This window comes from Coregonus lavaretus (genome assembly GCF_964263955.1).
Source record: "Coregonus lavaretus genome assembly, chromosome: 40".
NCBI classification, from domain to species: Eukaryota; Metazoa; Chordata; class Actinopteri; order Salmoniformes; family Salmonidae; genus Coregonus; species Coregonus lavaretus.
Genome location: NC_140027.1, coordinates 3,364,941 through 3,378,596, shown reverse-complemented (window position 1 = coordinate 3,378,596; position 13,656 = coordinate 3,364,941). Strand labels below are relative to the sequence as shown.

General features: G+C 45.7%; 1 protein-coding gene across 4 annotated transcripts in view; it reads right to left on the bottom strand.

Annotated features, from left to right (window-relative positions):
* LOC311113668 (septin-9-like) overlaps window positions 1–13,656 on the bottom strand; it is an 87,392-nt gene that overhangs the window by 1,885 nt on the left and 71,851 nt on the right. For 3 of the 4 annotated variants that reach the window (XM_084156948.1, XM_084156947.1, XM_084156949.1), the window contains 7 exons: window positions 11,382–11,558; window positions 8,470–8,598; window positions 8,299–8,380; window positions 8,069–8,206; window positions 3,638–3,755; window positions 1,358–1,453; window positions 1,155–1,251 (listed from right to left, as the gene is read on the bottom strand). In XM_084156948.1, the coding sequence (XP_084013074.1) occupies window positions 1,155–1,251; window positions 1,358–1,453; window positions 3,638–3,755; window positions 8,069–8,206; window positions 8,299–8,380; window positions 8,470–8,598; window positions 11,382–11,558 (837 nt within the window). Of the gene's footprint in view, window positions 1–1,154; window positions 1,252–1,357; window positions 1,454–3,637; window positions 3,756–8,068; window positions 8,207–8,298; window positions 8,381–8,469; window positions 8,599–11,381; window positions 11,559–12,252; window positions 12,368–13,656 lie in introns of those variants that run through there. The other variant, XM_084156950.1, reaches the window with a different exon arrangement.

The window sequence follows — 13,656 nt, the reverse complement described above, 5'->3', positions numbered from 1 at the left end:
TTATCACATCCATGCTCCCACAAACACACCTTTGTCTTAGAGTTAAATTACAGTCCATGGGTGTTTTAAAGACACCTTGACAGTTCAAGAGCAGGTCCTAAGTATTTTACATTTACATTTTAGTCATTTAGCAGACGCTCTTATCCAGAGCGACTTACAGTTAGTGAATACATATTTTTTTTAATACTGCCCCCCCGTGGGAATCGAACCCACAACCCTGGCGTTGCAAACGCCATGCTCTATCAACTGAGCTACATCCCTGCCGGCCATTCCCTCCCCTACCCTGGACGACGCTGGGCCAATGAGTCTCCCGGTCGCGGCCGGCTGCGACAGAGCCTGGATTCGAACCAGGATCTCTAGTGGCACAGTTAGCACTGCGATGCAGTGCCTTAGACCACTGCGCCACTCAGGAGTACTAGAACACTAGAAGGCTGTGTATGCTAAGCTCACTGGTTGTTTGGTCCTTTGAACACACCTAACAGCAACAGAGGTCCAGAATAATATAGCTGTGCTTCAGCCGTCTGTCTACAAGTGTGGAGTGATGAGAGGAGCATTCACCAAGGGCCAAGAGGGGCCCTGGAGGGGCCAGGTGCAATCTGGGAAGGAGACAGTCGGCCCTCCAGTGAACAGGAGCTGTGACATTCCTCTCTTTCCCCCTCTCTCTCTAGACCTCCTCCTTCTGTTTGTCCTCCACATCATCACCTTCCTTAGATGCCACCCCCCCCCCCCCCCCCCCCTTCAGGGTCAAGAACACTCACTTGGTACGACCTCCTTCTTGGCAGTAAGAGTGCTCAGTGCAGTCCAAAAAACGTAAACACTGTATGGAAGTTGTTACTGTGAATTGGTGTGTGTGTGTGTGGTACAGTATCTTTGTCTGTGCACATTTCCCCCACCGTGTTATGGATGCAGACAGCTCAGTAGATCCTCCTTGTGTCTGTGACTTAGAAATGTCTTTAGTCACAGACCAGAGACTCGCTCATAGTCACACAAAAGACAATCATTTGGCTGGGATTTAAACATGTACTGGTAGCAGTAACATGCATGGTTGATCCACTGTACTGTGCAGTCCAATCAGGCAATGGCAAATCTGCTTCAACCCATTTTACATGATTCATTTGACAGGGATAGTAATGGTTGTGTGTGTGTTGAATTACCTTCTATGGTGCCCCACTTTGTTTTTCTGCCCAGAAGCTTCTTTCCATTGACCTGGTACTCCTGGTCGCTCCCCACCACAGCAAATGGGATCATCTCCTATGGCACACACAACACATGGTTTAAGACCAACAATGCTTTATAATGAATCCATGCGTCAGTGGTGTGTGTGAGTGTGTGCGTATTTCCAACACTGTAAGCCCACCCTGATCTTATCATTGGTCATCCTGTCGTCAGCGTCCTCGTCAAACTCCTTCTGAGGGTAGACGTCGATCCCGTTGGCTCGCAGCTCTTCCCTGATCTGCACAAACATAAAACAGAAACATGTCACAATCTAACACCAGGTTGCAGTGTTACATCGATGTACTGTAGAACAGCACCAAGTCATCTAGTCCTGGAGGTGGAGGAGTGTGTCCTGCCCAGTACAACACAAAACAAAGCCTTTCACTCACCACCAGGGGAAAGACTTGGCTGAGACTTGTGTCACATCAGAATCCATCAACAGTAAGTAAGCTTACTAATTCTTCCAACTCAACTTTCACTGGCAACTGACAACAATAAAAACATAAATTATTCATGCAGATAGCCAGATTGTTAGACCAGTATGAGGTCACCATGACTGAAAATATAACAGAATAGGAAATGACTGACTACAATTCTAGTGTAGCTCACTCCGAGTCCATCATAAACACTGCTAAGGCTGGTTTTGACGTTAAATGATCTAGAATGTTCCCTAACATGGAGGGTTAATGTGGAGGTTAACCACTATTATACAAATATACAGCCAGACAATGAGGTTTACAAAATGGCCGCCTTTCTTCTTCTATGACTTTATAATGACTGGAACACAGACAAGAGAGAGTGAGAATTACTTCTGCCAGCGGTGATGGTCTTTAAATTAATGACCGTTCCGCTCACAATTACTACTTTGACAGTTTCCACTCGGTCGATGATGAACAGGTTTTCTACATTTCTCTGTTTATACTTTTTGGAAAGTTTAAACTTGAACTTTCTCAGCCTTAGGCCTACATTATAAGCCTACAACAGTCGGGGGAACCTGAACAGAGCACACACACGCAAGCCCACACTAACAGTTGGACACAGAGGGTAAAACAATAAAAAGCTTGTTCCCTTTGCATGCATGTCAACTGCTGCAGGGAACAGAGAACAAGAAAGAAACGTCAAAAAAACATTAAGATCACAATCCCAGGGTCGTACATTGCCCAGCCCATGCAGCCAACCAAAACAAGCAGGGTTACAAGCCCCAGAGCTTCCACCTCGCTCGGCCTTGTTCTCATTGGCCGTTGTCGGGGGAAACGGTAGCCAAGTCGCCCAGTGTGTTTCCTCCACCAGAATTAATAAAGCTGTGTCGCAGGAGGCCAGAGAGAGGGAGACTAGCGTCCCTCGAATGTGTGTGTGTGTGCGCGTGTTCCTTTCTTCTCCCACACTGACCACTGGCCAACAAACACACACTGGAACAGAGGGGGGTGCAGAGGCCTTTTTAAACTAAGCCAAGCAGGTCGTTTAGGCCTGTGTATCCTGGTATAGTGCAGATTTCAAGACACAGCAGGAAGAGAAAGCAGCAACTGAGAATTCAATCGAAGATGGCCTCTATACCATAGACATGAGTCATCAACAGAAATGGCTGTGCTTTCTTTCATGGAGGAGTAGCTACTAGACGGACCACCACTGGACAGCCTCTACCAAGTAGATACTAGACAGCCTCTACCAAGTAGTTCCTAGACAGCCTCTACCAAGTAATTCCTAGACAGCCTCTACCAAGTAGTTCCTAGACAGTCTCTACCAAGTAGTTTCTAGACAACCTCTATCTATCATGTAGTTACTAGACAGCCTCTACCAAGTAGTTTCTAGACAGCCTCTACCAAGTAGTTTCTAGACAGACTCTACCAAGTAGTTTCTAGACAGACTCTACCAAGTAGTTTCTAGACAGACTCTACCAAGTAGTTTCTAGACAGCCTCTACCAAGTAGTTTCTAGACAGACTCTACCAAGTGCTGCATAACCCTTACCCTAAACTCTGGAGGGGAACTCCTCATCTGAGGTCCTGTGGTGGTTTCTCCATCTCCTGTACCCAGTAGCTTCTTGCTAATAAGAGACTAGCCTGCTACAGTACAGCTGCCTCTGAGGTTTAAAGAAAGCTGGAATACTGTGCTTTAAATAAATAACTTCTTAAAATGCTCCTTTCTGGCTAAAAACATCCGTTGGTAAGTGTTCCAGGGTTTCATACCGCTACACCCCAGACTGGGCAGAGTACAGTAGTTCATCCAGATGGCTGCTGTTTGTAATGCCTGGCATGGCTTCATACCGGCCTGTGTGTGATCTTACCCTCTCGTTACCCTGCTGTAAAGGCCTAATGCCAGCCAAGGTCAGGTTGTTGTAGTGCAAAAGGGACTAGTTTAAAAGCATAGGCTATTTGTGTACACACACGTGCATGTATACACATTACGCACGTGCACACACCTTACCGTCTGTTTGAAGAAGTCCCTCTCCTCCAGGGTGAGTGTGTCTGCCTTAGCGATGACAGGGACTATGTTGACCACTTTACTCAGACGACTCATAAACTCCACATCCAGGGGCCTCAGACTGGAGAGAGACAACATGGAGGGAGAGAGAGAGGGGGGAGAAGGAGAGAGAGAAATATGTTAATAAGATAACTTCAAGAGTAAAGGAGATATTTTCAGATTTCCTTTGGGTCTTGGTAGGTTACATTGTAATGCAGCACTGTGGTATAATTGAAAACACATCCAAAACGTGTATTCAATCACAAAATACATTTATTTTGAGACGTATGATAAAGCAGTGTATTGTGAGGCAATAAATGTCACATCCACTGAAGACTTTTCAGTCATAGATGATATGAGACAGATATACCACTAGGGGGAAATGATGGTCTACTGTCTATTATTTTCTGATCAATGACAATGTGATTGTGCAGCAGTGTGCCAGTATAATCCTAGTTCTCAAATTTAAAAAGTAAATCACAACCTCTTTCCAAGGTTAAAAACTGAAACTGATATAAGCCTGCAAACAGATAATGGTCCTCTCAAGATGTTCCTCATGGATGGCAGTTCTGGGAGCTAGAATGTGTGGGATAATGCAATTAAATACATATCTGTATTGAGCAGAATGTGATGAGGAACCTTGTCCTCATATGACCACTCACACAAAGCTTGTGTATCCTACTCTAGATCTCAAGTCTTAGAGCTTCACTATCTACTCTCTCCTATAAAACTTCTGTCTTCCCCATCTCATCTCTTTCCTATATACTCTCTCCTCTCTGCTCTCTCAGAGGAGAATGCATGAGAATGTTCAGGCTATAGCTAGCCTGGCTGTGGCTCTGGTTGTTCCATATCGAGTATGCCTAGACTCTGAAACACATTTATTCAACATTGAAAATATTAATATCTCAAAACCACCCTTTTTGATTTTGTTCATTTTAAGACATAGTTTGGAACAATGCACTACAAGTACATCACATTTACAGAGTGGGCTCTCTGATCATTCTGAATTTCTGCTAATTGTATGAGCATCACCATAGCTAGCCTGGCAATGCCTCTGGTTTTCCCTCCCTCCTCCTCCTCCCTCCTCCTCCTCTACTTTCTCCTTTCTATATGCTCCCTCTCTTTCCCCCCCAATCTCTTCTGTCTCTCTCTTTCTCATGGTATCACCACTCTCCGCTTGGCTGGCAGTAGTGCCTCTGGTTGTTCCCCTCTCCAGCGCCTCCTCCTGTTCTCCTCTCCCCTCCAATTATCCCAGCCATGCCGGGTCACCCTGGTTCAAAGACCTGGAGCAGCTGGAGTGTCGAGGGGCCACCTCAGGAGAGAGGAGAGACATGCACACGGAACACTGAACGGGGCGGGAACAGAGAACCCTACGCGTGTCAAGTCCGAGATAGACTGGTAAGAGAGAGAGAGAGAGCGAGGAGAGAGAGAGGAAGAGAACACCACTTCATGTTAAGGGACAGAAAATGAAAGAGAGGGATGGTGTGAGAGAGATCCCCCATAGGCCAATGATGCAGCTCTCCTGGGCTCCTCCTATAATGTGATCTACTGTCCCCTCAGGAGTCGTGACCTCAGCTTTGTGGACTGTAAGTCAGACACACACGTGTTCCATGTGCATCAGTGGTATGTCCACACATCTGTAAATACATACTGTAGATGTTTGACTATGAAGATGTTCACACGCTTCTGAACAAATAGATGAGAGGTTACAAATTGACGCACTGCACAGATAGACATGCACATGTCCACACACAATATAGCCATACTCCAGTTCTCCAGTTAAATGGGAAATTATCAACAAAAAGGTCAACACACACATGAAATGCACTCCTACACACTAAACATATGTACGCAGACACACGCCATATGCTCAAATTTCCACTTCAAAAGGGAAGTAGTCAACTTGGTAGCTATGTCTGCAGAGGGAGGGCTGAGCTGTCACTGCTAATTCTCTGAAAGCTGTTCTGTGGTCAAAATGGAAGCTACCATACAGAGGAAGGGGGTGACCACACTGTAGACAGCTCTCTTCTTCCTTCCTCTTTCTCTGATGCCTTTGAAACCACCTCACGGGTCAAGAGAGTCCGAGTGCAACATTGCCTGGCGTAACCGTGGGATACCCTGGTAGTTCTCAAGGAAAGCATCCTTCATGAGGTAACAAGAGGACAGCCTTGAGGGAAGGAGTGTGGTCAACCATTCAGTCAACGGCTGCTATGCAGTCAAGACTGCATCAGCTTCCATTGGCTACAGGTGTGACCAAAATGGCATCCTATTCCCTATATAGTGCACTACTTTTGGCCATAGCCCACAGAGAATAGGGTGCCATTTGGGACGCATCCTACGTCTATCGAAAACCGGTCTAGCTACTAAAAGAGACCTTGAAGCAAATTGCTGACACTTAAAGTACTCCTACTAACCCAAGGCCTAATACGTTCAAATTGCAGTCAAGAAGTTTGACAATAAAAACACAGAGCCACAACCATTGGGCTATAAAACTTGATATCTCTGCTATTATTTTGTAATATGGGATACCAGTATTACTGAATATTCAGTGGTGTCTACCATCTAATACTTTTTTTCTGCTTGGGATTTCTCCATTATGGACATAATGGCACCAAAGCATGGAGCTGTCCTAGACACATGGGTTGCTTCCCAAATGGTACCCTATTCCCTATGTAGTTCACTACTTTTGACCAGAACCATAGGGGCCCTGCTCAAAACTTGTGGACTAAATTGGTAATAGGGTGTAATTTGGGACACAACCATGGCTTTGGCATTGTGTGTTAGTAATTGGTTACAGGCCCTTGTTGCAGACCTCAACCATAGAGGAGAAGTCATTTGTAAGAGCAATGAAGAGGAAAGAAGAATGGGAGTTGGAGTCTTTTGGTTTTGGGACAGTTTGGGAGAATTGTTCCAGAACTTTTGAGTCTAGACCATGAGCCAGGTTCATCCCACAGTAAGATCTATAGTGCTGTAAGAACACCATGACACCAGGGTTTCATCCTTAGATTGTCCTGTAGATGAGCATTGGCTACTGAACACATTAGTGTCTCTCCCCCATCACGTGTCGTCCCATCTGCTTTTGCTGACTGTGTGTATGTTTTATACATCCCTATGTGTGTTGCTTGTGTTCTCTAGCCCAGTGCCAGGTTGTAGCTTCAGGCCCACAGTGAGTGGTGGTGAGTGGAGTAGGACTTCCTCTTTGTACTCCTGCTCTGAAGTCTCCTGTTGGCAGTAAAGAAGATCCTACTTCCTGCTCCCCCTGTTTCCAGGCCTGATTAAGAGGGCCCTAGAGGGGACAGGTGCTTGGAAGCTTCCAAGAGAGCCTGTTTAGGGGGGGTTTAGGGGGACTGGCAGAGAGGGAGGGGATGGCAGGGGAAAATAGGCATTTTAGCTTTTGGGACGAGAGAGAACGAGGGAAAAAGCCTTGGCTCGTGCGAAAGAGGGTCTGGACAATGCACTGACTGTACAGCTGCCACATAGGCGGATACAACCCCCCCCCCCCCCCCCAATATGCAGCTGTGGTGTCATAAGGAGGAGGTGAGGGAGTGTGTCAAACAGTGGGATACACACACGCCACACACTCAATACACTCAAGAGAATCACTAGTGGTCAACTGTTGAGCTACAGGTCAAGGAAATGATGTGGGAGGATGGAAGAGACAATTTTGAGCCAGTAGATGGAGTCATGATATTTGCTCAGACGGGGTGTGTGTGTGCATGCAAGTCCACCCAGGGGGCACACAAGGACACTTTCATCCCTGTTAAATGAATCTAACAAACTGCAGACGTGAGTAAAGGGAACATTTGCTAAATCACTAGCAGAGCGGCAGGGAGCAATGTCGTTGGTATTATTAAGACATTATGAGAGTGTGTCTATGCAAATGTCATGAAAATTAAACAAATGGCCACCATCTGGGTGTTTAATACAATTATGCTAGTAATGTATACACGTGTAGAAGACTGCAGGACGTTGACACAATCTTTGCATGCTCTGAGACATACTGAAGTCACTTAACGATTTCCCCATCTATTAGAATAAACGCTTTTAACTTTGCATGAATGTCTAGGATTTTGATGTTTATATTTCGGTTGGTTAATATGAAGTAATTCTCTAATTTGCCAAGTCGCGGTTCCTGGTCACATACACAAATGTCTCCTAAATGCTTTGTTGTACATCATCTTAGTCTCCCTGGCACACCCTGCTTGCTTTCACAGTCTATAGGATTGGGTACACTAGTTTTCCCAGACAGTGGGTACTCTAGTTCCTAAAGTCAAAGGAGTCTTTGTGAAACCTGATTCCCAAAGAAAAAGGGGGGGGGTCAGACTAGAGGAAGTGGTGAAGTCCCAGACAAACAATGTGCGTGTGTGAGTGTGAGTGTGTGTGTCCATAACTCACCAGTGTCCAGTAGGTGGTATGAAGTACATGCAGCAGTGAACCCGTGAGTCTGGGATCCTCTTCTTCCTGTTGATGTTGATCTCCTCCTGCAGGTACTGCTCATACTGGTCGTTGATGAACTTCATGATTGGCTGCCAGCTGTTGGGGGGCACATGGGAAATGGAGTTCACAGACAGGCAACGACACATAGACATTCACTCTGCGGTAGGGATAAAAGAACTACAACTCACCAGTTCTCGTTGTTGATGTGGTCCCCAAAGCCGGGAGTGTCGATTACCGTTAGTTTCATCCTCACGCCCTTCTCTTCGATGTCTAGACAGAGAGACAGGAGAAATCCATGACATGTATTACATTGTTAATGTATACTGCATACCACAGATCTGTGTGTGTGTGTGTGTTACCGTGACTGATGGACTTGATCTCGATGGTTTTGGGGATCCTCTCCTCGGGGGTGGACACCACAGACTTCCTGCTGACCTTAGACTTGAACAGGGTGTTCATCAGGGTCGACTTCCCCAGACCACTCTGGCCTGTTAGGGACAACCACACCCAGGGGTGAACTATAGGTCTAGACACACACATGTATTGGACACACACAAAAAACAGAGGAGCTTTTCTTCAACCAAGAGGCTCTTCTAACCTGTTGTGAATGTACAATAGCTTTCCTGACTCTGAACAGAGACCCTACACACAAGTAATGTGAAAGATCGAGATAGACAAAGAGTGTGTCCTCATGCACTCACTGACTATGACAATAGGGTCATTCCAGCCTGCTGTAAGTTCATTCTAGCCTGCTGTAGGGTCATTCCAGCCTGCTGTAGGGTCATTCCAGCCTGCTGTAGGGTCATTCCAGCCTGCTGTAGGGTCATTCCAGCCTGCTGTAGGGTCATTCTAGCCTGCTGTAGGGTCATTCCAGCCTGATGTAGGGTCATTCTAGCCTGCTGTAGGGTCATTCCAGCCTGCTGTGGGGCTACAGAGGACAGGTGGACCGGCCACACACTCCTCACCAAGACCCAGAAGAGGACTGGCCACCCCTCAGAGCCTGGTTCCTCTCTAGGTTTCTTCCTAGGTTCCTGCCTTTCTAGGGAGTCTTTCCTAGGCACTGTTCTTCTACATCTGCATTGCTTGCTGTTTGGGGTTTTAGGCTGGGTTCTGTATAAGCACTTTGTGACAACTGCTTATACAAATACATTAGATTTATTCCTCTTCCTCCCCATAGGCATCCATCAGCAGCAGGCCTGATAGTGGGCATCGGCAGCCCAGCCATGCCAGCTTAATTAGCCTTTATGCATAGGGGACACTGCTGCGGTCTAAGAGGCTTTAGGGCTGGGATTAGGGTAATACATCTCATAGAGAGGCCTTACGAGATTGGAGTCTGATTACATCTCCACTGACCTTTCACACAATGCCTTTAGAGAGGGACAGAGAGTACTGCTGCTGTGTCATAGAAGAGCAGGGTTTACCAAACTGTCCTGGGGCTCCCCATGGGTGCACGTTTTGGTGTTTGCCCTAGCACATCACAGCTGATTCAAATAATCAAAGATTGATGATGAGTTGGTTATTTGAATCAGCTGTGCACCTGGGGGGGGCCAGGACAGAGTTTGGGAAAAACTGTCATAGAGGATAGACAAAATGGCCACTTCAAGACCAATCAGAGTTAGGCATTTGTACAGTAGTAAAATGACTTCACATCAAGTGCTACCCTGTATACTGTAGGTCATTGGATCAACTATATCCCTGTAAAAGGACAACCTTATAAAATGTCTTCTTTATCTTAATCATCAGGACTTGATTCATAATCATACTGCTCATGTATATGGACAGATCATATGAACAGATAGGGACGCGTCAACAAGCAATAACCCTCTCTATTCTAACCTGGCATTTATCATGTGATTCATGTCTCACACAACAATATCCACTATAACATGTATGCGCACAATTGCACAACATACCCTGGGCTCGTGAACACAACTATCACATTCACTACAGGTCTGCCTTTCTCCAACGTTACAACTCCAATTCAAGTGGGCACACGTTTCTGACGTCTCTGATGTAGCGCTGACTGAATGCTGCCCTTTTCCAAAAAGAACTATGAGGATTGGGATGCGTATCAGTGATGGTGTGCCAACAAGATAAAGATATAGCCTAGTCAGAGATTATGAAAGTCTGGCGTAAAAAAAGAGATTGAATTGATCTTCCTACATGATAGAAATGACAGAAATTAATACTTTTTCACCTTGCCCAGATAGGTCTTCATTGACTTGGTGCCATGAGATGCCACCCTTATTTTAAACAACATTCCAATGGTTTAGGATTTCCTCAGAACCACTATGACATCTAGTATGTATACAAAACACAGTCCCGCAGGGCTCATATACAAACACACAGTGTGTGTGTGTGTGTGTGTGTGCTCTACCACCATCCCCACTGACTGCCACGCAAACACAAATACACAGAGACATCTAAGCTGGGAAGAGAGACTCGAGGTCTTTCAACATGCTCTTTGTAGCTTTAATCACTTCTCACCGTGGTAAAGTACAGGTAACTGCCAAAATAAAGGAAACACCAACATAAAGTGTGTTAATAGGGCGTTGGGCCACCACGAGCCAGAACAGCTTCAATGCACCTTGGCATAGATTCTACAAGTGTCTGGAACTCTATTGGAGGGATGCGACCATAGATATAAAGCAGTGTTCTATATACATGGATGCAACACGATTATTCCGCTAGAAAATCTGTCATTTGGTGTTTTGTTGATGGTGGTGGAAAACGCTGTCTCAGGCGCCGCTCCAGGATCTCCCATAAGTGTTCAATTGGGTTGAGATCTGGTGACTGAGCCGCACGCACACGAGCTGTGGTGAGCTGAGGACAGAGTAGAGTGTGCTAGAGCTGGTCAACATTAATAGGCATCATTACTCCACCATCTCTCTGCCTGACAGCTTTCTTTTATCTACTGAAGGATGCATGCCACTATGTGTAGTGTGTACCAATCTCAGGGGCACTCGGGGTAAGGGTTCCCAAATGGGGTTTCACGCTAGTTAGTCCTGGAAGGACAAGCACTCACTCCAGGCTCATTTCCCAATGACAGTTTGGCTTTGAAAACATTTAAATGCGGTGTACAGAAAAGAAAGTGTCTCTCTCTCTCTCTCTGGCGATGGGTGGATGTAACAGATGTGATGTTGAGGACGTGTGTGTGTGTGCGTTCAAGTGTGGGTTCAACACCACTTATCCACTACCGTGATCTCAAAAGGGTGTGTGTTGCATGTGTGTGTGTTTTGCTTGTGTGTGTTCACTGTTCAACACCACTCACCGACAATCATGATGTTGAGCTCAAAGCCCTGTTTCATGGCCTTCCTCCTCATCTGCTCCAGGATGGCGTCGATGCCCACGTAGCTGAAGTCGCCAGCGCCATTTGATGCCCCCTTAGCAGGGGGGTGCGGATGTGGTGGGGCGGACATGTTGCTGTGGCTCGGATTGACCTCTGACCCTGATGGAGAGAGATCAGTGTCAGCATGGAACATTGTAAATAGGAGAGTTCCATGCTGAGAAACATTATGATTAATCTTTTCCATCTCACTCGTCACTGTAGCTGCCGATTGAAGAGTAGATATCACGACTGTTCACTGAATTTCAGCTGGTTATATCAAACTGTACTGAACTCAAACTACACCAGACAAATGTAACTTAAACTGATTATAGTCAACAGTAGTGGCATGTTTGGTGAGTCATGGATGCCATGCTTCAGCAGCATCAACATGAGTGTCACAGTTAACAACTCCACCTCACACAATAAGTCAGACTCTAACAAGAGTCCAACTGTAGCCACAGAACAAGTCACTAAAACAACAACATAAAACAGATGAATCCGGATCCCTCAGGAATTAAACCGAGTGAGGCAGCCAACAACCTATAGAGACTATAGCCCAATAAATTACACACAGAACAGCGGACAAAACACATCCTCTCCCCAACGACACATATATCTGAAGATACTGTATACATGTGTGTTTTACAATAGCCATTAATTTTGTTTGGATTCAGACTTGTGAATTACTGTGTTATGGTGGACAATGGTGGCAAACTGCAGCTGTAAAGTGGATGTAGTCCTCACAATATTTCAGACTACAAAAGTTACACAGATTCTTGTTGTAGAGGAGTAGCAGTTACAAGTTACAACTCACCTGAGCGAGTGACTGGGAGGCAGGTAGATGAAAAGGTACAGTCTACCTTGAAATAGACCTAAAATAGTCCAAAGTTGTTGAAGAGAAGGTATGACTGCCTATCGTAGCAAGGCTAACTGCCAAAGCAGTGTCGGGACGAGCCTACTGAACAGACAACAAGCTGCTTTCAACTGTTGCATGTACACACACGCATACACGCTGGCGCACGCACACACTCACATGTTAGCCCCGGCGGGGTGGGAGGAGTAGTTGGGTGTTTTCTCCTCTGACAGCGTGCTGTGGTATCATCTGCCGCTCGAGGTCTACAGACCCTCCAAACCACAGACAGAGACATATCACAGCCACTAAAATAGCTGTGAATGAATTAAAACCCTCGAGCAGAAGATACACAGACAAACTTCAAGACTAATGCACATACTGTAATCACAGACCACTATGAACATACTCCAGATAAGGGGAAATGTGGCTGTTGTTTCCAGTGCTTTAAATTCTAGTTTGTGTTCATACAGTACACTCACAGTAGGAGAGAATGTATAACTCACTTTTGCGTTTGATAATGTCAGCTCTAGCTGTATGTGACATGTCATTGTAACCACCTCACCCTGCTCCTGTAGCAGCGTGCCTGTTGACCTGATGAATATGGATGAGTATCAACAGCCATATCTGTCTTCACAGTGAAATCTTCACCGCAGTCTCTGGGTTTCCTGTTCATCACACTAGCATCCACATCCTCTCGCTTTGACACACAGAGACAGACCTCTATCTCTGGCAGAGGAACAACAGTATCTCTCCTTAGCTTGCTGGGTCTGATGATTAAAGTGTTGCGTTTTGTTTCACCTTGCACACTGGAAGTCATTGTCACACTGCACCTTATTTCCTGTCCATGTCTGATAACGACAATTGTGAGTATGCCCATAAAACAAGACGCCTCAGATCTGACACTAAATTCAATGCCATGTATAGAAACTTCTCCAATGGCTTTCTACACAATATGTAACCATTTTGTGGAACCATTACAGTATGAGCTTTCTTTTGACTAGGAAGTAGTAAACTTTCCACAAGAAAGCCCTGGGAAAAATGCTGCTAATAAACTTTGAATAAACAGTGTTCCCAACTGTTCTATCGGAGCTATAATTTCAGGGCCGAACCCGGACCCTTGTACAGTAACTACCACATGCGCATACATCGCCTACACACACTTCCCGACCACACACCTCTTCCAAACCCACCCACTCAGACACTCATCCCAGAATGTAGGACTCCCACTCCCAGTAGAATCTCTGAACGACTGAATCTCTGAACTGAATAGTCAGAGTCAGACAATACAACTGAAGAGAATGAGTAGGTGGTGCCAGATGGGTTGGACCACACCTTCACTAGCTAGTATCTGTGACGACCTTCAGT